The 24,446-nt window shown below is 38.0% G+C and overlaps 2 protein-coding genes across 4 annotated transcripts in view; one reads left to right on the top strand and one right to left on the bottom strand.

Moving 5' to 3' along the window:
• The window catches only part of spen (split ends), a 136,122-nt gene extending 119,053 nt beyond the window's left edge, over positions 1–17,069 (top strand). For all 3 annotated transcript variants that reach the window (XM_065501158.1, XM_065501157.1, XM_065501159.1), the window contains 6 exons: positions 69–13,641; positions 13,735–13,838; positions 14,548–14,782; positions 14,864–15,262; positions 15,338–15,669; positions 16,264–17,069. In XM_065501158.1, coding sequence (XP_065357230.1) covers positions 69–13,641; positions 13,735–13,838; positions 14,548–14,782; positions 14,864–15,262; positions 15,338–15,669; positions 16,264–16,551 — 14,931 coding nt within the window. In that variant the 3' untranslated portion in view covers positions 16,552–17,069. The remainder of the gene's footprint in view (positions 1–68; positions 13,642–13,734; positions 13,839–14,547; positions 14,783–14,863; positions 15,263–15,337; positions 15,670–16,263) is intronic.
• Positions 17,070–22,189: 5,120 nt separating this feature from the next.
• LOC135950311 (uncharacterized) lies at positions 22,190–23,736 on the bottom strand. Its single transcript, XM_065499853.1, has one exon. It carries the CDS (start codon positions 23,660–23,662, stop codon positions 22,319–22,321), a length of 1,344 nt encoding a protein of 447 aa, XP_065355925.1. The 5' UTR covers positions 23,663–23,736; the 3' UTR covers positions 22,190–22,318.
• Between the last annotated feature and the right edge of the window lie 710 nt (positions 23,737–24,446).

The raw sequence follows: 24,446 nt of genomic DNA, 5'->3' as shown, positions 1-24,446 counted from the left end.
TAAAATGTCAACAGAAATGCATGAAAATTCTAATTGTATTAAACAAATTTTTTTATTTTAAATTTTAGACACAATCTCACTCGTTGGATGAACAACAGCAACAACAACCGCAACATAAAAACTCAAACTGTGATTACTTATTAAATGATCCAATGCATCGTAAAAGTGAGGTAAGACGGCTGTCTGAATGCAATAGCAGTCTCAACAAATATCCAACACCTCAACAAAATCACCATCACTCTCATCATGCGGTACCACCACCGCCTCCACCCCATCATCACCATCATCAGCAACAGCTAAGTCGTCGACCGTCCATTGATTTTATGGCGACAAGTGGTGGTGGTGGTGGTGCTGGTGTAGCAGGTGGCGTAAGCAACTTGTCAACACGTCATAACAGTACTAGTAGTTCAAACAGTGATCATCACCCGCCACCTCATCAGTCTTCGTCGTCGTCTTCATCATCTTTGGCATGCAAACGGCGCCGTGTTATTGGCAGCAGCAGTAGTACGGTTGTTTCAGCAGGTTCGTTGCTGTCGGGTTCTACTGGCGGCACTTCAAACTTGCCCGCCTTTGCTAATGACGACAGCCACCATCACACTTCGAGAGGTCGTGGTCATCAATTACATTCCCATCATTCGCATGAGGCAAGTGGGGGCGAAAGTGCAGACGGTTCACGACCTGGCACTCCCTTGTGCGACGAGCGTCCCGAAGTTTTGCCCAGTGAACCCAGACGTGTTCCGCGCGAAAGACCACGAGAACCAATGGTATTGCCTTTGCCCAAATTCGGTATACAATTCTTTCAGCAGTACCGTAATAGCGTTGCGGCAGGGAATACACCCTCCTACCATCACCACCATCATGTCGGTTTCAGTTTTACAAGTTCTTCTGCTGCTGCATTGGGTGGAGGCAACAACTCGGGAAACTCACATCTGCTGTCAAACAGCATTATAAATCGAGGGGAAGGCGGTATTAGTAATAATAGTCATTCTAGTCTTAGTCATAGTTCTGCAACGATTACGCCAGCATCGGCGGCACCCACAGGGACGTCATCTGGCAGTTGTTACCTACCAAGTCCATCGACTCGTTATCCTCATTGGCGACCTAATCACCTTCAGCACCACCACCAACAGCACGGTGGCGCTCATCATAGTGCTTCAGGAGGAGCGACTCCATCGTCATCATCCTCCATGGTTAGCCCCATGAGATCACGTTCTCTGAGTTCGAATTCCAGTGATTCTGATATTCCTGGACAATCAGCAACCGGTAGTCCCTCGTTAGAGGAACGCATACGTAGTTTAGATGAAATGTACGAACGTTGGTCGGGTAGTGGTATGAACATGAGCAATACAGCGGTTGGACCTAATGTGGTTAAGCGTCACGATTTTAACCACACACCGCCGATATGGCAACATCATCGTTCTAACTCGCAATCAGATTCGCATCATGCCAGTACCAGTGATGGTAGGTCCAACGCCACACCCTCAACATCCGCCGCCAGTCGCCACAAATTTCTCGACATCGATGTCAAAGAAATCAAACCTTCAGACATTGTCAAATCGGTTTTGGCGAAAAAATCGATTTTCGATGATGATTTGCAAAGGTTAAAGAAAAACCATTGGTACGAACCATCTTCGGATTCTGGGCAACAAACCAAGGCTATAATGGGGGTATGCACCTCACCGGGTCTACCAAATTTGCAGGCTACCAAAACACCTGTTGTGGGATGTACTACGACTTCAGTTGCGGCATCAGCTGCTTCCAGTACGTTGAATAAGCCATCCGGTAATCTATTGCAACGTTTGACCAGCATTTCGCCCATGAACTCACCACAAGCCTCAATGTCACCCCACAATAGCCCTTCACCTTCGCCTTCAGTGACCCTTAATAGTGTTCCCACGGTTGCCAATCCCACTATGACTAAGGCGTCATCACTAAATAATGTAAGTGGTGTAACTGGACCGCAAACGACAACCACTACAGCCGCAGCTTCAACATCCCCTGCAGCAAGTGGTGGCACAAAGTGTCTGCAATATCCCTTTCCCACGCATCCACCATTACCAAATACAGCTGCTCCAGTGCAAAGTGCCCAACCAATACCTCCACCTCCGGCCGAAAGTTCGAAGCCGTCTATGGCTCAGCCGCCTTTACCTCCAATGGAGGTATTACAACCACCTCAACCACCAGCTACGTCACCTACTTCTTCAACTGGATCATCCACAAAGCCAAAGACCTCAGCTCTTTTAAAAAGTTTAAGTGTACCGCCACCGCCTCCTACGACGGCAACGACGGAATCACGAATTTTCACCAAATCAGTATCAGTTCCTGGCAGTACAAACTTGGGGACAGTAAAATCCACTGCTGATGCTCCAGCGGTGAGTCTCACAGCTGCTCCTCACTTAGAACAAAACCAACCTCAACAAACAACAACCGGTAGTAGTTCCTTACACCCCTCAAAGTCTCACAACAAAGAAGACGATACGATTGCTAAACCTCCTAGCCACACTTCTTCCGCCTCCACCTCCGATAGCGTGGTTAAACGTAGTGAGAAATCGCACAAACACAATCACCGTAGCAGTGAGGATAAGAAATCTACGAAGAGTGACAGAAGAAAAAACTCAAATTCTTCACAGTCGCACTTATCGCAAGCATCTGCAGCGGAGTCTAGTGATGCTGACGAACATGACAGCAAAAAAGAACGCAAAGAGCGACAAGAACGACGAGAAAAAGAGCTGCGTAAACAACAAGATCGCGAAGAACGTGATCGAGAAGAGAAGGAAAGGCTGGAAAAAGAACGTCTGGAAGCAGAGCGGCTCGAAAAAGATAGACTTGAAAGGGAACGCTTAGAAAAGGAAGAACGCGAACGTGTTCAACGTGAAAAAGAGCGCTTACGGAAAGAAGAAGAGCAACGGGCTAAGGAAGAACGTGAGCGTAAGGAGCGAGAGGAAAAGGAGCGCAAGCAAAATGAGCAGAAAGAGCGTGAACAAAATGAGAGAAGAGAACGCGAAGAAGCCGAGCGTCGAGAACGGGAGGAACAACTGCGCAAAGAACGCAAGGAGAGAGAAGAACACGAGCAAAAGGAAAAGGAGAAATTGGAACGGCAGCGTATGCGTGAAGAAAAAGAGCGTGAACGTAAATCGCAAGATGAAGCTAACAATGAACACAAGCGCGATATTAATCTACTAAAGGAACACCAACGTCGCAAAGAAAATGCCTCCAGTCAAAGCCAAACGAAAACTGGTAATGACATGGCTACTGCCACAAGTCAAAGCGCTCATGACTTCTTTCGCCAAGGTGAAACAGAACGCCAAAACAATAAGGAAAACTCCACAGACGAAACAACGGCTGTGGACACACCTTCTGCAAGTAGTTGTAAACACAAAAATCGTAAAACTTCACGTAATACATCGCCAGTGAGACATCCTAAACGCAGACTCAGTTCCCAAGACAGCAACGCCAGCAATAGTGCTGCTTCGGTGGCATATACTCAGACAGACGATCATGCAAAACGTATGCGCATTGATTTACAATCAGCTGCCAACCAGCCTCAAACGTCCGTCAATAATCACAACTCCGTTAATAATGCTATAAATGAAAGACGCGATTCTAAAGAACATCATGTTAAAGAACGAAGTAACAAACACAATCGTGACGCATCATCGGGGCACAAGGGAGGTAATACTGCAAACCAATCCAATGAAAAGGAGCACAACAAACATCATCGTAATAAACATCATCACAAAGCTCAACCAACAAGTCAAGCATCTAGCGAAGCAAATGATGTAAATGTGTGTAAACAGGAAACTGAACATATAAACTCTAATTGCACCGCTAAAGCTGAAGATGACCAACAAAATATTGATCATGACATGGAACTTAAACCTAAGATTCCTCCTTTACTTTCCTCTGATGATGATGAAGGCTCTGAGAATCCCAATACGACAACTCAACATCATAATAAAAACGTCTCAGGTAATCATAAACATAGAGAACATGGCAGCGGTCATCACAGTCGCCACAAGAGTAACAAACGCGAACGTGAACATCATCGCGAGAAAAAGAGATATTCATCATCCACAGGGCCGCCAAATTCAGCAAACATAAATGATTCAGTGCCTTCTACTCCCCCTTTCGCGAATTGCAATGTTACCGATGAAGAAATTATGTCATCAGCCGGAAACCAATTGGCACACAGGCGAACCTCGGGCCAAAGTACTGTCTTTGAATTAAATACAAAAAGCAAACATGAATCGTCTGATAGAAAACTGTCTCGTTGCTCGGAAGATGGTAGTGCAGCCCAACCACAGACACCCTCACACCGCCAAAACAACTTCAACAAAAATACGCCTCAATCATCAGCGAGAAGAATGCTGCTCAGCTCGGCCGAAGACACCGATGGTGGCGATGGAGTTGTTGGCATGGGTGCCGACGATGACGACGATTCTGATAATCGACAACATTCAATATTTGATATACCCGATGATGGACCTTATGTGTCCATGTACGATAAAGTGAAGGCAAGATCGTGTAAAAATATGCAAAAACAAGAAGAGGAAAAGAAAATAAAAGCGAAATTTTCACAACTCAAACAATCTCGAGCCAAGCGTGAAGAAAAGAAAAGATCCACCAGCTATGATGGAGACTCCGACTCAGATTTTGATGGTGCCAGCAGTGAACATCAGAAACACAATCGCAGTGGAGGTTCCTACAAAATGCTTACCGGAGGCTTATCGTCATCTGATGACGATCAAGATATGGAAGCTGGGGCTAAAACTCCAAGCAGAGATAGAAGACGTAGCTCTCAAGCATCTTCGTCAGCCACCTCCATACATCCCAATCGTTTGTGCTCCGACTCTGATGACAATTCCATCACACAACGACGCCTTAAACTGCAAGACAACATTAGACGTCTGTGTGACGATGGGGACGATACTTCGGAAGATGATTTAATAAGACGTCACAACAGTAGTCTCGCTACTAAACGTTTATTACATCATACCTCTCGCATAGCTTCAGATTCTGAATCTCAATCCCAATCTGCAGTTGATATTAAACTAAAACAAGAGCCCTTGGAAACTTCCAATGATGGTGCTACTACCCCTGTGTTGAAGCATTTGAAACAAAAAATTAAAAAGGAAGTAGAGGCCATGGAAGCATCCGGCGAAAATACAGATTTTAATGAGTATAAGATCAAGGGTCTCAGCTCGATGTGTTCATCGGCAGACGAGCAATCTAATATCAAGTCAGAAATAGCTGGAGAACTCTTATCTGCCAATGAAATTAAGAAAGAATCTAAAGATTATTATGCTGATGAATATTTGCAATCTGAACAGAAATTCCATAAATCTCCGATGACGACCGCCTCACAACACTGTTCCCCCGAACAGGCAAAAATAAAGAAGCATAAAAAGAGCAAAAAACGCCAGAAAACTCCAACACAAGATGCGTTGGCTAAAGAACAAGTTGTAGCCGACACTTTGGTCAAACATGCTCCTCAAGCCACTAACTCTGCCTTTTTGGCCCTTACCAATGATACGAAGAATACCAAACTTTTATCATCGCCCTGCTACGATGCATTCGATGAACTTAAACGTGGAGACACATTGGTGACTCATACCTCTCCTGAGCTGCAGGTGACTGCAGAAAAGAAGCGACATAAAGAACGCAAGGAGAAGAAACGTGAAAAACTAAGACACATGAGTGCTGATGTGGGTTCCGGTGTGGAATTAGATAAAATGGTGTATGAAAAGGAAAAACATCGTTTAAAGAAATCTAAAAAATCAAAAAGTTTAGATGTAATGCGTCAAACTTCGACTTCTACTACAACTGTATCCAGTACAGTAAACGTACAACAACCATTAATGCCAGCTGTACCAGCAGCATCATGTACACCTCAACATAAACAGCGCAGTGGAGGTGAGAAAATGGAAGATATATTCGGTCCCATTTCTGACGAAGACGATGAAGATTTATCAGATAGCGATATTGGAGGAAGAGATTTAAATTGCATACCCAATCGCAATACCTCGTCTTCGAATATGCCAGGACCCATCGTTTCGGCCGCTCTCAATCCCTACAAGCAGGAACCTTTAACACCCAAATCTCATACAGTGGAAGAAAATGAAGAAAACAAGCAAAAACTTACATGTACCACCATAATTGGTGCTTCGGCACACTTAGAACGAGTGGCCGAACGACAACATCGTAAAGAGAAACGAGAAAAGAAGCGCAAAGAACGTGAAAAGTCGCGAAGCTCTGAACAAAATCAATCTCTCGGCTTTATGCCTTCGCCAGCGGTGTCAACAGCTAAACCCATGGAAGATGAAAACAGCGTAGATTTAGATGCAGCCGGCAGAGCTTTAGAGGCACAGCTTATGGAAGATTCAGACAATAAAACTTTAGAAGATGCCACACCCTCTACAGCCAACACATATCGCAGTGATATGACCGATGTTTTCCTTTTCTCTGACTGCGATGAAAATTCCTTAGAAATGTCCTCCACGAATAAACATGAGAAAAAGGAAACCGAAAAGGAGCACACCGCCACCATTAGTTGTAAAAATAAAGAGAAAAAGAAAAAGAAGAAACGCTCGAAAGAGGAAAAGCAATTGCATCATCAGAGACGCGAATCTTCTTCATCGAATGCCTCACAGCTGGCCTCGAATATGGTGGCTCCATCTACATCCACTACCACAAAGCTAACAATTGATGTCCAAGCCGCCACAAAGCATGCTCAAAAGTCGTCCGAAGAACATTTGCCAACCACATCTTCACCTCTCTGCAAACCATCTCCTTCATTACCATGTCTAATAGGAGACGACGATGATGATTTAAACGCCTTACAAGCTGCCAAATCAACACCAAATACACCCTTAACGAATGTCTGCACTTCAATATGTACTACACCCCGTCGTTCGTCCTCCAAAGACATGCTCACTTTGTCGCCGCACCTGAAAGATAAACAAATGATCAGTCCTATACCCAAGACACCTACAATAAACCACAATAGTGGCCTTAACACATCAGAGAACTTGAGCAAAATTGAAGCAACGACTCCAAGCACACCCACCTCGTCAATGGTGGGCGCGGTTGATAATGCTAATGCAATTATGCATACAACACCAACGTCTTCCACAGCTGCTGCGGCCAAAAGCTTAAACAAATCTAATGATTCTGCTAATTCAAATATAATGGATTCACCCTCGTCATCGTTGCATACCACACAGCAGAAGAAAAAACCAGAAATCTTTATACCAGGATTTGATGGTGAAATTGATGAACGCATCAGTGAATCCGCTGTTCAATCAATATCAGCTGAATTCAATCCTATATTGGATCCCATGGCCGATGAGCCGAAAATACCGGTCGAATCGCCTCCTGATGCTTCGAAATTGGAAAAACTAGAAGAATCGAAGTCGAGAGTAACAATATCACAAGAGGAAACCGAAAGTGCTGTTTCGGCCTTGCTGGGAGAAAGTTTTGGAAATTCCTCGGCGGACTATTCATTCAACGATGATGATGACGGACTGGATGACTTAAATAACGTCATCACAGATCCTGAACCAGTAATGGCACCAGGCGAACCAGACGAAGAGGCCGCCTTAGCTGCTAAAGCAATTGAATGTGAAGTGGCCAGTTCGGCGATAGCCGACACTGTCGAAGAAGACTCCGAGGAGGTGTGCAAAGCCGTTCAAAGTTTAAGACAAGAAGAGCTTGACGTCAAAGCCGATACACCTCAGTCAGTAAGAGATTTACAAATTGACACCGATACCGAGGAGAATGTGGATGAGGCCGACAGTAGTGGCAGTCACAGTTTGAAAATCGATGAGACAGCTCAATCCAACAACAGTTCAACTGCTTCGGATAAGGCTAGTACCACAAATCCAGCAACGAAAGAACCACCACAGTCAACTACTACAGAAACTGAGGGAAATCCAATAGCCAAGTCTTCTGTTATAACCAAGGTAGAGTCTCCTACCAAGACACAAGGATTAAATGTCGTTTCCGCTGAACCAAAAATAGAACCTCCAACCATTAGTAAACAAGATCAGCCGGCAGTACAACCGGTACAGGCTGTATTGTCACCTGTAGCCGTGGAAGTATCTGTAGCATCAACCGCATCAACATCTGCGGTTGTCTCGAGCTCTAGCATCTCGACCTCCATAAATACTACAACTTTGGCAGGCGTGACAGTGTCTTACCCCTCTACGCCCATTAAGACTTCCATAACGTTTGCTCCAAATTCAACTAGCTCTTCAACACCAAAACAAACACATTTAGCTATAGGAAAGTCAATTACATCACCAGCTACTGGCTATGTCATGCAACCACCTACCATAACAATACCAGAACCGTCTCAACACTTTGTGGTACCACAATTAGTGCTGTCCCCAAGAGGAGTTGTCACAAACGCTCATCATAATGATTCGTCATCGTCGTCCTCCTCAGCCTCAATGCATTCACCAAGTGGACTTCACATGCCACCACAATCGCCGGTAGGTGCTGCTTACCTAATGGGTGTAAGAGCACAATCACCTCATAGCCCCAGACAACATACGTCTCGAGGAAATACCCCAACACCACGGCAGTCAAGTCCCCACACTCCTACACCCACACCAGTTGCTCCAATTGCGGTGACACCTCAACATCAGCAGCAGCAAAATATTTTAATACAGAGAACGGTGCAGCAACATCAACAAAATCTGATGTCACCACCTTCTCAGGGTCATGTTTCACAAAACAACAGTCCCTTGGCAAGCCCCACAATGCAGCAACGTCAACATGCTCAGGGAACGTCCATGCACAAGGTTATGCCTCAGCAGCAGCAACAATCGTCGCCTAATGCTCCAGAGCAGCATATGATTAAAATAAATAACTATTCAACACCACCTTCACATAATCTGAATATGGTGAATATACGCATTCCACCACCGTCCAGCTCGCAACAGCAGCACGGTCAGCTGCCTTCACCACAACAGCAGTGTCATGGAAAAACTGTTATTGATCCGCAAAATCAGCAGCAGCAGCAACAACATGTGGTACCGATGGGACAACATATTCTACCTATTTCAGTGCAAAAAATGCCTCCTGTACCGACACATCCCACAATTATCAGCAAAGTTGTAACGGTAACACCACAACAAGCACAGCAATCAATGATGCAACAAGCAGCAAACCCTGGTGGTAACATGTATTCCCCTCCCACAACTGGCGGCAGTGGTGGCAATCAATCACGTCAATCTCCCCAGATGTTACAACAATTAGGTGGTAAAACGATGCATCAACAGCAACAATCGCCTCAAATACAGTTTATGCAACAACAGCAAAGACAACAGCAGCAACATATGATGCAAATGCAACAGCAACAAATGATGCATCAACAGCAAAAGCTGCCGCAACAACAACAACAGGCATCTTTGTTAGCTCAGCAGCAACAGCAACAAACTCAACATAATTTTGTAGTAGCGCAACAACGAAATCTTCCTTCTCCCCAACAAATACAACAACAGTCACAAAATAGCCAACAACTGAAAGTACAATATCAGCAACATCAAATGTTAGCTCCTTCACAGCAGTCTCCCACCCAACAACAACAAAATATAATACAAAATTCACCGTTGCCACAAAGATTTTTAGTACAGCAACATATTGTTGGTATGCCATCACAACAGCAGCAGCAACACTCCGGGCCACATCAACAGCCCCAGACAAATTCTTCGCCGAATCAACTACAAAATTCAAGTACACAACAAAAACCAACTCCCATATATACAAAACAACAACAGCAACATCATCATTTGCAGCAAAGACAACAATCACCATCGCCTCAAAGATTGCTTCAACAACAGCCTGAGTTGATTAAAGAAGCTCCTCGAGTTATCATGTCGACTAATCAATCCGCACAACCAAGTGAACAATTGGCAACGACACCAGCAACGTCTAAAGCAAATGGTGACAAGCACAGCACCTCTCCCACCACAACTATGTCCATAGGAAACAAACCAGCAGAAGGAGTTTCGGTTATAAGAACACCGACACCTACAACAATGGCAGCGTCGCCAGCAGCATTAACCACACTCACGCCAAATACAATTATGGCTTCCAATAAAGGGTCACCCACGACAACAGCAGCCATAAACACTTCCCGTTCTGTACCCCTAACCGAGGAGAATGTCATTAAAATATCACCACCCAAACATGACGAAATTGAGCAAGATTCTAAAGAGGACAGTGACTATTGGTCGGCCAAGGAATTGAATGTGGTTGAATCAAATAACACATCTAATTCTAATGGCAGTTCTGTGAGCACAGTTATCAAAAAGAATGAATCGGTAAACTCTGCGGAAGCAACCGTTCCGGCTCCTAGCCTAAGCTCAACCTCAATTGCTAAGGAGCAACGGTCAGAAGAAACAAAATCTTCCCAAACTCAACAAAATAAAGCCGATTCCAAATCCAGCGATCAGGCAGAAAAGTGTGATGTCACTGTTGTCAACTCTTTGGAGTCACAAGAAAATACTACCAGTTATTCCCAATCGGGTAATGTTACAACAGATCATGATACTGAGGACGAAACGGAAACACAGCAAATGCCAGCTTTTGAGCAGGTACCAGTCCAGGGAAGACCTAGCACTAGAGGTACTGGCGCTAAACGTGGCCGTCAACCTAGAGGTGGCAAGAAAGCTGCTGCAGCTGCAGCTGCTTCTGTTACGAATAGCAATACTGCAATAAATGCAAATGTCAATGCACAGCAGTTGCAAACTGAATTGGGTGCCGCTGCTGGCGTGCAGACCCGTTTGCGTAAACCAAATAGTGGAACACCTGCTACTCGGGGTCGCAAGGGTAGACCACCCAGGAATTTGTTGTTACAACAACAACAAATGCAACAACAACAACAACAGCATCATGAGCAGATTACACCGACGCCCCAAACACCATCTCCAAACAGTACACCAACGGCAACGACTACAACTGTGCCCTTGGCCACAACTGCTGTTCTAACTGCTGCAGAAAAGAAAGCACGTAGTCAAGCGGCAGTAGCTGCTGCGGCCTTGGCTTCATTAGCTGAGAGTAATCAACAGCAACAACATCAAGATGTCTATGAATTCCACGATGAATCTGGAGACGAGAGTAAAACAACAACCGTTTCCACTGCGCCCACCGCTAATGCAGCAAACAGTGATCACCGGCCGCGCTTGATTTTAACCATCAAAAGTCCGGCTCCAGGTTCAACTCCTTTGGTTAAAGCTTCCGAGAAAACTGTAAACATAGAATCAACAACAGTGAAAACTCTCAACGAATCTCCAACAGCTCACTCTGCTTTGCCAGAAAATTTAGGAAATGCCAATCAGTCTTCAATTCAACAGACAAATCAAGCAGAACCTACTGTTGCTGAACTAGCAGCTGCGGCCAACACACGTAAATCGCGTCGCTTGTTGGAAAAAGATCGTAGCACAATTGATGATATAATTGAGGATGTGGTTAGAAATACTGCTACTAATGCTGCTGTCGCAAATGCGGTAGCAAACTTAGCAGCTACAGTAGCTCCTACGAATGTTTTGACCAGCACTCTTCCAAAAGGAGCGCAAACGCCGCCACGGCGTTCCGGACGCAATTCCAGCCAATCAAAACCCTCAAAATCGGCTGAAGCTATGCACTCAATGGCAGCCAATCCTATTGGTAGGCCTAGAAAGTCCAAAGATCGTAAAAATACTAATGAATTGGATATTGAGCAAACTCCCTCGCCACAACCCAAACATATAGTGCACGATATTAGCGATGTGGAAGATGCAAAATCTATAAGTACTCCACCTCCAGCAGATATAAATAATGTACAGACAACACAATTACAGTCACAAGCCATACAAGTTTCTGCTGCCAATACGACATCATTGCAACAGCCAGCAACGCCACAAACATTAACTGCTGCAGCTTCATCAAGTATGCCGCAGCATCCTAAGAAGAAAGCTTTAGCAGCAGCTGAAATTGAATCGTTTCAATCTTCTGTCCCAACAACTGCAACACCAAATATACATTCTGCCCTGCCGGCTGGTGGTGTTCCCATGCTAAATACTGCCGCCCCTGCAACACAAAAAACAACTGGTGGTGCGGCTGATTCTGTAAATAAGCCCCTGATAGATCCTGTCACTGGTGTGGTCTCTGGTTTGCAAATGCAACATGCCAAAGAAGGTAATTTACCCTCCGCAACTGCAGCTTCGCAACCCTTACGTGGTCCAATGGATCCTAAGAAAATGATGCAAGCCGCTGCAGCTGCGGCAGCTGCCGAAAATAGCACGCTTAACAGTAAATTACTAAATACATCATCATTAGTTGGTTCAGTTGCCACTCCAATCACTTCATTGACGAAACCACAACAAACAGAGGCCACAGCTGCCCAAATGGTAGCTTCTACAGTGGCTTCCACTATGTTGAATAAGTCGGTCAGTGTAGTGGTGAAAACTTCAACACTGCCACCTACATCCACATCGGCAGCCAATATCGTGATGCAGCAACAACAACAACAACATTTGCAAATGTCTCAGACTAATCAACAGTCACAACAACATCAGCAGCAGCAGCAGCAGCAAAGGCAAGATATGGGAACTGCCCAGAAACAGCCAATAATAATGCAACAACAAACTGCATCTGTTATGCATGCACAACATACGAATGTTCGTCCTCCTACAAGCCTCAAAGCTCATGTATTAAACAGTCAAAAATTACAGCAGCAGCAGCAAACGGGACAACAACAATATATGACACAGCAACAGGCTGCACAACAGCAACAACAAACACACCAAATGTTGCAGACTGGAGGAGGAATGTCCCAAACTCCAACACATGTAATACAAAGACCAACAATTGCAACAACAGCTAATCAACAACAATTGCCACAAGCAAACAAACAATTATTGGTCAATATACCACCAACATCATTGGCAACACATCCATCACATGCTCAGGCAAATGCTTTAAATTCACCACGGCATCTTCCCCAACATTCACAGCAACATCAGCAACCACCGCAGTCCATGTCATCACAACAGTCTTTGGTTATTAAGCAAGCTCATGACATGCATACACCACAAGTTCTACACGTGGTTAGTTCCAAGACTTCAGGACCAACAACAGGTCCCAACAAACCCCTACAATCGTCTTCAACAACCACGGTACACCAACAGCAGCCACCTAATGCATCACCTCATCCCTCATACACAACTTATATACAAACGCCAAACGTTGGAGTTCATTCGAAACAACAGCTGCCCCAAAAACCAGTTGTGATACACCAACAAACACTCGGAGTTCCACAGAAGAGCTCAACAATACCTTTGGCAATGACTCCGGGAATTTTACCACCTCACCCCTCCATGGTAATACAAACGAAAACTTCTGCTCCTGCTCAATCCCCATCAGCTGGAGCGTCTGCAACTCCATCTGGTCATTTGCAACATGCAAATCAGCATACACCTTCACCACCCTTACAGCTACCGCCACAACATTTGGTTAAATCATCGAATAATCCAATGATCCACAGTATGCAAACGCAAGGAGCGCCCCACGCCTTGAATGCAGTTCCCTCGACATCGCCGCCCTCAGCAGTGAAGCCAAATGCGCAACAATCCTCAATAGCCTCTAATGTAGGAGGTATGTTGCAGAAAAACTTCCCAAATAAAATTGAAGTTTCTCAAACACTAACTTTAAAATCTATTTCTCTTTTTTCTACCAACCAACCAACAGCTTCTAGTATGCGCACGGCCATACCGACAATTAGTCCACAAAGTCAAACCCGTATATTGCTACCAGGTGGTATACAAGTACCGGCACATTTTGAAACAAGCATGGTAAGTTTTAAATTTGTAATTAAAATTATTTGTGACCATAATCATTTTTTGATACAAAAAAAATATTTGTGGACGCAGCATGATATCACTACATATGGTAGTGCTGTAACAGGCAGTGTACGGGCTACACAAAGTCCTCCTCCAGCACACCAACAAGCTTCACCCATAACACCGGTAAATCTCAATAATAAAAAACTACAGAGATAGAATTTTTTTAATTTTTTTAGTTTAATTTAACTTTATTAGACGTATTCACGGCAGAAATGTGAAAAAAAAAATTTTAGCTAATCACTTCACCTCACTTTAAGAATATTTCGATAGAAGTTTTTAAAAAAATTATAAATATTGTCCTTCAACAAAGGATGTCTAAATTCTAAAGATGTTCCTCAAATATAAGCCATTGTATGGTTAACAGATAAAAAATTCAGAGTGGGACCATGAGGGTATCACGAGATAATAAACAATTAGTAAAAAATTCCTAATATTTCGATGAATTATCAAAAACTACAATAAATAACATTATAAAATAAGTCTTATATAAATTGTAGGGACATTGTTTTCCTATGCATACAAAATTTAGTTTGGACAACTTTTATGGAATTTCACAAGGGTTAAAATGTGAATGTGAATACCATTATTATTTGGAAATAAATAATACATCTATTATTTTTTAAACTTATGTATTTATAACTGTTTCTATTTTCTACAGAGCGAAGCCTCATTCCCCGGAGGAATGGGTAGAGTGGGAGTACCAACCCGTGAACACATAATGATTTATCAGCACCTGTTGCGTCAACACGAGCCCTTAAATCCGCCTGTTTTGCGTGAATACGAAGAAAAGTTATTGGGCAGTAGTCCTCCCTTAGAATTGAGAAGACCCGGAAGTGTACCAAGAACAGTAGCTGTACCACATAGTCTACAAAGTCCACAAGATCGGGCAACTGGTAATATTATTAATTAAATTAATTTAACAAAACCATATAATTGATTGATTATCTGTTTGTTTGTTTGTTTGTTTGCTTTAGATTCTCCCCAAGTGGCACAAGTATACGTACACAACACCCGCATACCTGCCCATACACATTACGATGTAACTGGTCGTGCTGCTGTTGCAGCTCAGCCATCAGCATATTATGATGCTTCACGGCAAATACCCTTGGAACCACCACCAGCTCATAGATCGGCTCCTGTGCATAGTGTGGTCGCCCCACCACCACCTCCAACAGTTGTTGTTCCACATCCCTCGGCCGGCAGCAGCAGTCCATTTATGCCTGCCGCCCCTCCAGCCTCAGCCGTTCAGGCAACACCATCTTCAGCGCCTCCCGGTCATCATTCTAAGATATTGGAACGTGAAAGAGAACAGCGCGAAAGGGAACGTGAACAACAATTGTTGCGTCAAAAAGAACAAATTATGGTTAGAACAGGTAAGTCAAAGCTTAATATTTTAATAACTTTTTCAATCAACACTAAAAAAATCCATTGATTTTTCTTTAACATAGGAGCAGATGGACACAGTATGCAAGTTGCTACACCCCCACCTCATCAACAGCCTTCCGCTTCTCATCAACTACCGCCCCATAGCCAACAACCTCCACCACCCCAAGCGGATTCTTTGCTTACGCTGTTGCAGCGTTATCCCGTTATGTGGCAGGGCTTATTGGCTCTGAAAACCGATCAGGCTGCAGTGCAAATGCATTTCGTTTTCGGAAATCCCCATGTGGCTCGTGCATCATTGCCCTGCAATAGTGACGGCAGCACACCACCCTTACGTATTGCCCAACGTATGCGTTTGGAGCAAACTCAACTAGAAGGTGTTGCGAAAAAGATGCAGGTAAATATTATTGTTATTATCATCATGGTTAACTTCAAGTTAACCATGATTGTAGGTTTTCTTTCACTCCAATTTTAGGACTTTTGATATTTCAATTATAGCTTTAATCGTAGGGGTTTTAATATTCCAATTTTATTTTAATTTTTTCACCACAAAGTCAAACTCGTGAAAAAAATTTTTAACCCAATTTTTTTTTTAATATACATATAGAGAGTCTCAAAAGTGAGCAAACACTACAAATTAGTTGATTTTTTTAAGATAATGAAAATCCTAAAATCAATCAATCGATTACAATTTTAAAGTTTCGGTTTGTTGAAGATTGGGCTGAATAATATACTCGGTTCTGATGATTTTCATGACCATAAAAATCAAAAATTCACTGGTGTTTACTCACTTTTGAGGCACTCTGTAAGTTCGAGTATTTTGTTATTAAAATTCAGCAAATTCATTTCATAAATTGCTGAGATTTTTTTGCAAAAACTATTTTTTTTTAAATATAATTAAAGGTCTTATAAATACATTCCAAATTTGCAAAACTCCACATGTGTAAACTAAGCTCTAAACAAACACATTTTTTCACTTAATCTTTTACAGTTTGAAAATGAACATTGTATGTTGTTAGCTCTACCTTGTGGTCGCGATCATGCTGATGTGCTGCAACAGTCTCGCAATCTACAATCCGGCTTCATAACCTACTTACAACAGAAAATGGCTGCTGGTATCGTGAATATTCCCATGCCAGGAAGTGAACAAGCTGCTTATGTTGTACACATATTTCCATCATGTGATTTTGCCAATGAAAATTTAGAAAAGGCAGCACCAGATCTTAAAAATCGTGTAGCAGACATAGCTCATCTATTAATAGTGATTGCTACTGTCTAAAACCAAACCAAAACTAACTAATTAATTAATAAACGTGAGTGAGTGAGTATAATGAAATACTGTCTAACTTACTAAATACCGGCTAAGACTTGCAAAACAAATCAGAATTGACAAAAACCCGAAAAGATCATTTAAAAAAACCGGCTAAGACAACTACAAACAAAAATTGTGATGATACCAAGAAATGAAAGAGAATATAAAACAAAAAGAACTTGTATTTTTAATTTAAATTCTGAAAGAAAAACAACTAAAACACAAAGCATGATTTCATGCTTAACATTATAAATAAATTAATAATTATTATAATAATAAAGTAAAGGACTAAATGTTAAATATTCTTAAATAATACAAAAAAAACTAAAAAAAAACACATAAATAAAATTGTACTGTAGCAAAATCTTATAATTTTGAGAAAAAAAATTCTACAAATTAACTATATATATACACATTATTATAAAATAACAAATAGATAGAGAAAAAAACAAAACAAAATGTAAAAATATCTTTAAATACAAAAACAAACATTAAACCAACCCCTTGTACTATACAAACACAACTACTCTACTATATTTATCAAAAAAACAAAAAAAAAAATTAAAACAAAAAACTTGTGAAATATAAAGTGTTTTTATTATTAATTTATTATTTTTTTTATATACATTGTATGAAATAATATAACGTTAGTTTTCTATGTTTTATTTTAATCCCTTGTTTTTTTTAAGAAGAATTAAACAAAAACCCCAACAGCTGTTATAAGTTGATGTTGAATTTTTTGTGAACTAATATTTTTATTTTTTTAATTTTAAATTTCTTTAGTTTTTAAAACGTTTTTATTTTTAATGTTAAACTAAACCTTTGCTCTATGAACTTTTAGTTTTAGTTTTATAATATACATATATAAATATGCTTACATAAATAATATTATTTAAATATGTCTATATATGTATATTTTATACATGTATATGCTAATGTACGTTTAGTAAAATAAAATAAATCAAACAAAAACATAATGAAACAAAACAAAAAACACACACACACATAATTAATTTATTATTTTTTTGATCTCAACAAAAGAAAAAAAATTAAATAAAAAAAAATAATAATTATATCTATATATTTCCTATAAACTGTAATATAATAGAGAAAACAATAGTTACAAGCGTATTTTGAAACGAAATTTATAAAAAATAAATTGATTATAAGCTAGAAAACATTTACAAGAAACATGAAATTTTATATTTGTTAAAAATTGTGGTAAATACCGTTAAAATTGCATTAAAAAATGCTTAATTGACATCACTGCTTTACGTCAAACGTTTTTAATGCAAATGGCGGCTGGGCAGTGATGCCATACATTTTTGCCAAAAGTTGCCAATAAATGTATCAGGGTTGGGCAATACTTTTATATACATGAAAACATCTACCAAACATTTTTAATTTCAGATTTATTGTTGTTTGATTCTAATGAAATCTCTCAGTAAGATTTAATTTATAGGTATTTAAAATATAAAATGCCAATATTTTACTAAAGTTTACTTTACAGCCCCTAACTTTAAAACTACTCTGCAAAAAGCTGAAAAGTTTTTCTTTTAAATTATATGCATAAAACTTTGTTGCATAAGTTCTAAGTGTCATATCTCAAAAACCAATTTGTAGCTAATTCTAAAATACATATATGACGTTGAAGAGTCTTACATATTTTTTAGAATTAAAATGAAATTTGTGTCTTTAACCTAAAGAAATAAATGAATGACCTTTGGCCTCTTTGAAGTTAATATTTTCAGCTTTTCAATAAAATCAACATAAAAACTTAATCACCCTTATCGCGGTTGGCGTAGCCGTTTTATGTGATCGACAGTTTCGTACTAGATTAAAGATAAAATGAAACTTGTTTCTCTAATCTAGTACGAAACTGTCGATGGCGTGTAAAACGTCTAATTCAACAGCGATAAGGGTGAATATGTTTTAGTTTTAAAGTTATAGGCGGTTTTGTAGGTCTATATATAAAAGGCTGAAAAGTTTTCCTTTAAAATTATGCATCAAAAAAATATGTTGTATAAAAGTGACAAAGGTCACTTTGTCACTTTAACCTTTGCTCCTTAACTACAAAACGAATAAGAAGTTTATAATTAAATTTTTTTCAAATGTTTTTTAGAATTAAAATGAGATTTGAGTCTCTGGCCTAAAGAACTTTGACCTCTTTGTAATATTAAAGGTAACATTTTCAGATTTTTAAATAAAATCGATATTAAAACTCAATATGTTTTAGTTTGAAACAAACCCGTTTCAATGCACTCGAATTACATAACTTTACTACTACTTCGCTGTAATACGATTTAAATTTTAATTTTATTATAGATTTATAAAACAAAATTTGCGTACAACATTTCCTTCATAAACATGTAATAAATTAAAAAACTCCATTTTTCAAGTCTCTTTAAATGTTTTCTTACTATAATTCTTTATTTCTTATAAAATAATTTTGAGTGATTAAATGTTTTTCTTAAAGTTTAATTTACAAAATTTTTATGATTTTTTCTTTTTTTGTTACAAAAAAAATGCGTTTCCATTTATTTAAATAACAACAAAATATAATCAACTGACAGCCTTAGAAGCTTTTAATATATAAGTTTTTGCTTTAAGATGGAAATATCAATTTTATTTGAAAAAAAAATGCTACAGTTATTTTTCTTCGAAATAAAAATAAAGCTAAAGTTTTTTTGTTCTAACTAAACAAAACACTGCCAAAAGCACAGAAAAAAATGGCTTAAGTTTAAATTGATTTAGGAAAAAAAAACACTTGAAATTCAGTTTCTCTAACACAATCTAGTACTTTGACTTTGAAAGAAAACTTTACATGAATTTTGTTTTTTTTTATATTAACAAAAACTCTAGTTAATTTTCACGCAATTTACTGGCTTGTGATATAGAAAGAATTGTTATTTCTTCAGCCTATATTTAAATTAAATTGATCTTAAGTCTACAAAAAAATTAACTTAAAATCCTAAAAATCTTTATTGGTTTTTAAGGATTTTCTGTGAAAGTTTTTTTCTTTAAAATTTTCTTTTTATTTTTCTTATTTATATAAAACATTTGCACTTTATTTTTGATAAATAAAATTAAAAAATAAATTGCATATGTTTTGTTCTTTTTTTAAAGCAAATTAAACTTTAATAAAACATTTACTACAAAACTCTCAAACAAACCAAACTTTTCCACATATATTAAACAACTTTATTTTATAATTACAAATTTGGTTTATTTAACAAATAAGCATAATATTTTTTCAAACATATTTGCTAAGCTCTGTAAACTTTGGTATAAAAATATAATAAAAAAAACTTTGTAATATAAACAAAATACATATAAAAATTAAGCCTCTATTCCCTTAAATTAAAACTTAAAATTTGTATATAATTAAACACTACTATTTAAATCCACTAACAATATTCCCCCCTTTAAACTATTTTGTTTAAATATATAAATTATTCTTTCTTTTTTCTAAAACTTCTATAAACAAAAAGTAGTAAACTAAAAAATACAACTTGTACAGCTTTTTTTAACTACAACAACATAATACATACTTATAAATAAATAAATATTAGTTGTATGTTGTAATTCTAAAAAATTAATTATAAACTAAATGTAAAATACAAATTAAAAATAATATATATATATAAAAAACATCGTTAAATATATTGCTATATATATAATAATAATAATACAAAAAGAAAAAATATCTTAAAAATTAAAAAGAAAAAAAAAGAAAAGAAAAAACAACAACCAACAAACTAGCAAGTTAATATTATTAATAATTATTACTTATATTATAAATATTATATATATATAAAAAATAACAACTTTAAACTATAATAAAGCAAAACAAAAAAAAAATAATAATTTAAAACAAAAAAAAAACTATAAAAACCTTTACAAGTTAAGCATTATTAATTATTATAATTTTAATTTTTAAGTTGTATTATTAAACAAAATGAAAACAAATTAAACAAACAAAAAAAAAAAGAATATTGAAAGAAAAACAAAAAAGTAAAAGGAATTTTATTTAATTTTTATTTTGAAATAAAAAGAAAGAATTCAATAAAAAAATACATTTTCTGTTATCTTTTTTTCATATAAAAATAAACTAAATGAGTTTTTTTTAAATTAAAGTGCAATTTAGTCGTGAGTTATTTGAATTAAAGTTCGGTCGTGAGTTTATTTATTTATTACAATAATTATGCAATAAAAAATAGTGGTCCGTACCTCGTTTCTGTATTGTATGTGAGAAACTTTTCATTCGGAACATTTATAAACTTCCTGTTAAACACAGGGCGAGTATTAGTAAATCGATAGCTGTTTCTGTACTTTTAATGTATTCAGTTTAAACATTACCTAAGTCATCCTGTTAAAAACTGAATGACTACAAGAATTTTTAAATTTTTTTTCGATGCGAAAACTTCTCACAAGTTACAGAAACGGGGTACTGGTTATTATTCCTAAAGATTCAAGTTGTTGCAGTTTCAAAAAGCCTTAAACAACAACCACAAATATTCACGTTTTTATTACTGCACACAATTTGTTTTTGTATTTTTCATTTACATTTTGCTCCTTTTTATTTGTCAAACTGACAAAGTTACCAAACTTGATGGATTATTTCATAACATTGCCACACTGTTTTAATTGTATTATTTAGAACAAAACTATGATTCATGTCCTTACTAATTCTTCACAACATTGCCAATACTTTTTAATCTGTGGTGTGTGTATTGAATAATATTCAACATGGACTGTATAAATTGAAACTGCAGTATTTCTTTCTGTTGGCTGTGTTTGAGAAACTATCATTTAAAATGTAGTGGACTCAAAGTTCGTGATGCAGATGCACTATCCTATAAGTCTAAAAGTTTGATAGAATTTAGAAGGATACTTTATATGGTAAATTAAAAAAAATAATAAACAATTAAAATAGGTTTCATATAAATACTTTAAAAGAAAGGTATTGTGAATCCACATGATTTAATATCGTTTTACTTTCGAGTAAACAAGCCTGAGGGTTAATTGTGTAATTCGTTTCGAAATTTCCATTTGTAAAGAGTAAAAATTCCAATGATATTCTTTTTTTCCCGTTTCAATATACAAAATCGTGAGATTTCTTTCTGGTGTTCAGTAAATAGAATTGTTTTCCTTTCGAGTAAACAAGCTGTTTCAAAGTACAAAATCGTGCGATTTAAAGGACATCAATTTGTCAAATATACGTCGACTTACTAAACAGGACCGTGAATTTAGTAGCAGTGATGTTTTGCTATATATATTATTTAAAAGCTTATAAAAAGCTTATCGTAAAAACTACTCGATGCATCTAAATAGATTGTTTGCCAAGGTTGGCTACCAATTCGAAACGGTTAAAAGGTAGCGGTAACACTATTTTAGATTATTTCGGCAACGAAATTTTAGCGGTAACGGTAATTGCAGCTCTTTCGGAAACGGTAGTTTAGTGGTAACGGTATTTGTTGTTATTTCGGTAACGTTATTTTAATAATAAACTCAATTATTAAAATCAAAAATCAGTATTTTTATAACTTAAATTATTTATTACCAACCTAGCTTTAAAATAACTCGACTGACACCATTTAATCCATTTTAAAGTTAACTTTGAAATGTATGTTCCAAACTATTCTTACATTGTTTATTTCTGATCTTAATCTCTGAAAAAGGTTACACAATTGATGACTATAAAATACATTTTGTTTTATTACATTTTCTAATTTTAATGAATTAATTCTCTAGGTGGTGGATTAAATGGTATTTTTCCAGGTTGAAAACAAATATCTTTAAAAGCTTCTATTTCATCAGCCGTCAAATCTTCTAGACGACTGTATAAAGTTGGGCTGACATTGGTTAATTGGTTACTTTGAGCTGCAGAATTCTGAGTCTGCAGTGCGGCTTGTTGGAATAGGCCAGAGGGTGGCTGTTGAGTTGGCGCTTGTTGTTGGGTTTGTTGAAACATATTTGAGTTTGTTTGTTGTCCTGAATTGGGTGAATTTTGTTGAAATATGTTTGTGTTAGTCGTTTGTTGTTGCTGCTGCATGGCTTGTCCAAATATATTTTGGGATTGTTGGGCTGCTTGTGCAAATAGACCTTGTCCTGCTTGTGGATTTTGACCCAATGTTTGTTGGGCAGCCTGAGCAAATAGTCCTTGTTGCTGCTGAGGCTGTTGTGGTTGTTGCATTGTTTGTGCAGCTTGAGCAAATAAACCTTGTTGAGGTTGAGTGGCCTGTCGAAAAATATTGGAATTTTGTTGAGGCTGTTGTTGTACAAATTGATTTTGCTGTGCAAATAATCCAGCTGATGCTTGTTGTTGTTGGGGTCCAGAGGAAGCAAAAACACTTGGCTGAGCCTGTTGCTGACCGAATATTGAAGATTTTTGTTGAGCATTAGTAGTTGTACCACCACCAAATATAGAATTGGCTGGCTTAGCGGCTTGACCAAATATTGAAGTCTGCTGCTGTTGTGGCTGGGTAGTAAAACCTGAAGAATTTCCAAATATACCCGGTGTTGCTTGGGTGGTTGCTCCGAATGTATTATTGTTTCCAAATAAATTGTTTGTTGCATTAATGGTGGTATTTGTGTTAGACTTAGCAAATATGGAGCCAGCATTTGTTGCAGGAGCATTTGCCATTCCAAAAGGATTGTTGCTATTAGTAGTATTAGTTGTTTTTCCAGCCCCTACGCCACTACAACTTGCATCCGAGGGCAAGTCGTATATATTAATGGCAACATCTATAATATCCGGTGTCATTTGCAGTAGTGCCTTCATTTTATTACTGGCCTCCAAGGCCTCCTTGTTGAATTGTTGATGAAATTGATCGAAAAAATTCTTTTGTTTTGCCTCGTAACACAACATGCGTACTTCTTCAAATGATTGATCTTCTATAAAATTGGGAATGGAAGGTTTATCCTTGAATGGTCCATAAGTGGATAAGGGCCACTGCTTGCCATTGATCGCTGATTCGACATCTGTTTTGATTACCTGTTTAACATCAAAGTGTTCATTGACGCACTTGGAACCGAAGCGACATGAACCTTGTTGGAAAAATTTACACAAAACCATTTTATTTGCTTTTTAATTTAATAAATTTATTTATGAAACCACCATACAGTGAAATATGAAAACAAATGCTTCATCTTATTCTGCCATATGAGTCATTCACATTTTATTGATAACTTTATGACTACACTGAAAAATATAACTATATTTCTACATTCCAACAAACTTTAACAAAGATTTTTCTCGCATAAAGTATTAATTTTCTTCTTTAAAGTTGCATTCAAGTTTACACGCAAACATGTTTTTTATAGAATATTCTTTGTAATTTTCTAAACTTGCGGTCTTTTTGTGTGAAAATGATATTTGTTGTCACATAACTGTGGCAGACATTGTTTTAACATCGGCAGAATTACGGAAGCAATTTTGTTCATGTTGTACGGTGAGTTCTTTTTTTGTGCGAACAATTGTTCTGACCATAGGGTAACATAGAGACGAGACGTAATTGTCAGAAACCTAAAGGCTGGGTTAGCCGACCGTTGATGGAATGTAACCGTAATGTTGACTTAACGTAACACTTTAGTGTGATTATAGAACATTAAAAATATATAACACGAATTTGACATAAAAATTCGGTTGATAGTTGATTTTATATAAAATAGAAATATGTATATAATCCCAATATTGTGTGCTATTTTTAAAAAAATAAGTATATTTCAATTTAATTGCTTTTGAAGATCAACCCTGCTAGCAGATGTCAAGTAGAAACGTAATGAAATTCTGTTTTTCAGGTTCAGACGTTACTGGTACGTTACATTTTATCACTATAATTGCTTTAACTACTTTACAC

Source organism: Calliphora vicina, chromosome 2 (assembly GCF_958450345.1).
Source record: "Calliphora vicina chromosome 2, idCalVici1.1, whole genome shotgun sequence".
Classification (NCBI taxonomy): Eukaryota; Metazoa; Arthropoda; class Insecta; order Diptera; family Calliphoridae; genus Calliphora; species Calliphora vicina.
This window is presented reverse-complemented; position numbering and strand designations above follow the sequence as displayed.

What these genes read in the sequence shown, in the direction of transcription:
- LOC135950311 (XM_065499853.1), bottom strand. Translation starts at nt 23,662, where the DNA reads ATGGTTTTGTGTAAATTTTTCCAACAAGGTTCATGTCGCTTCGGTTCC.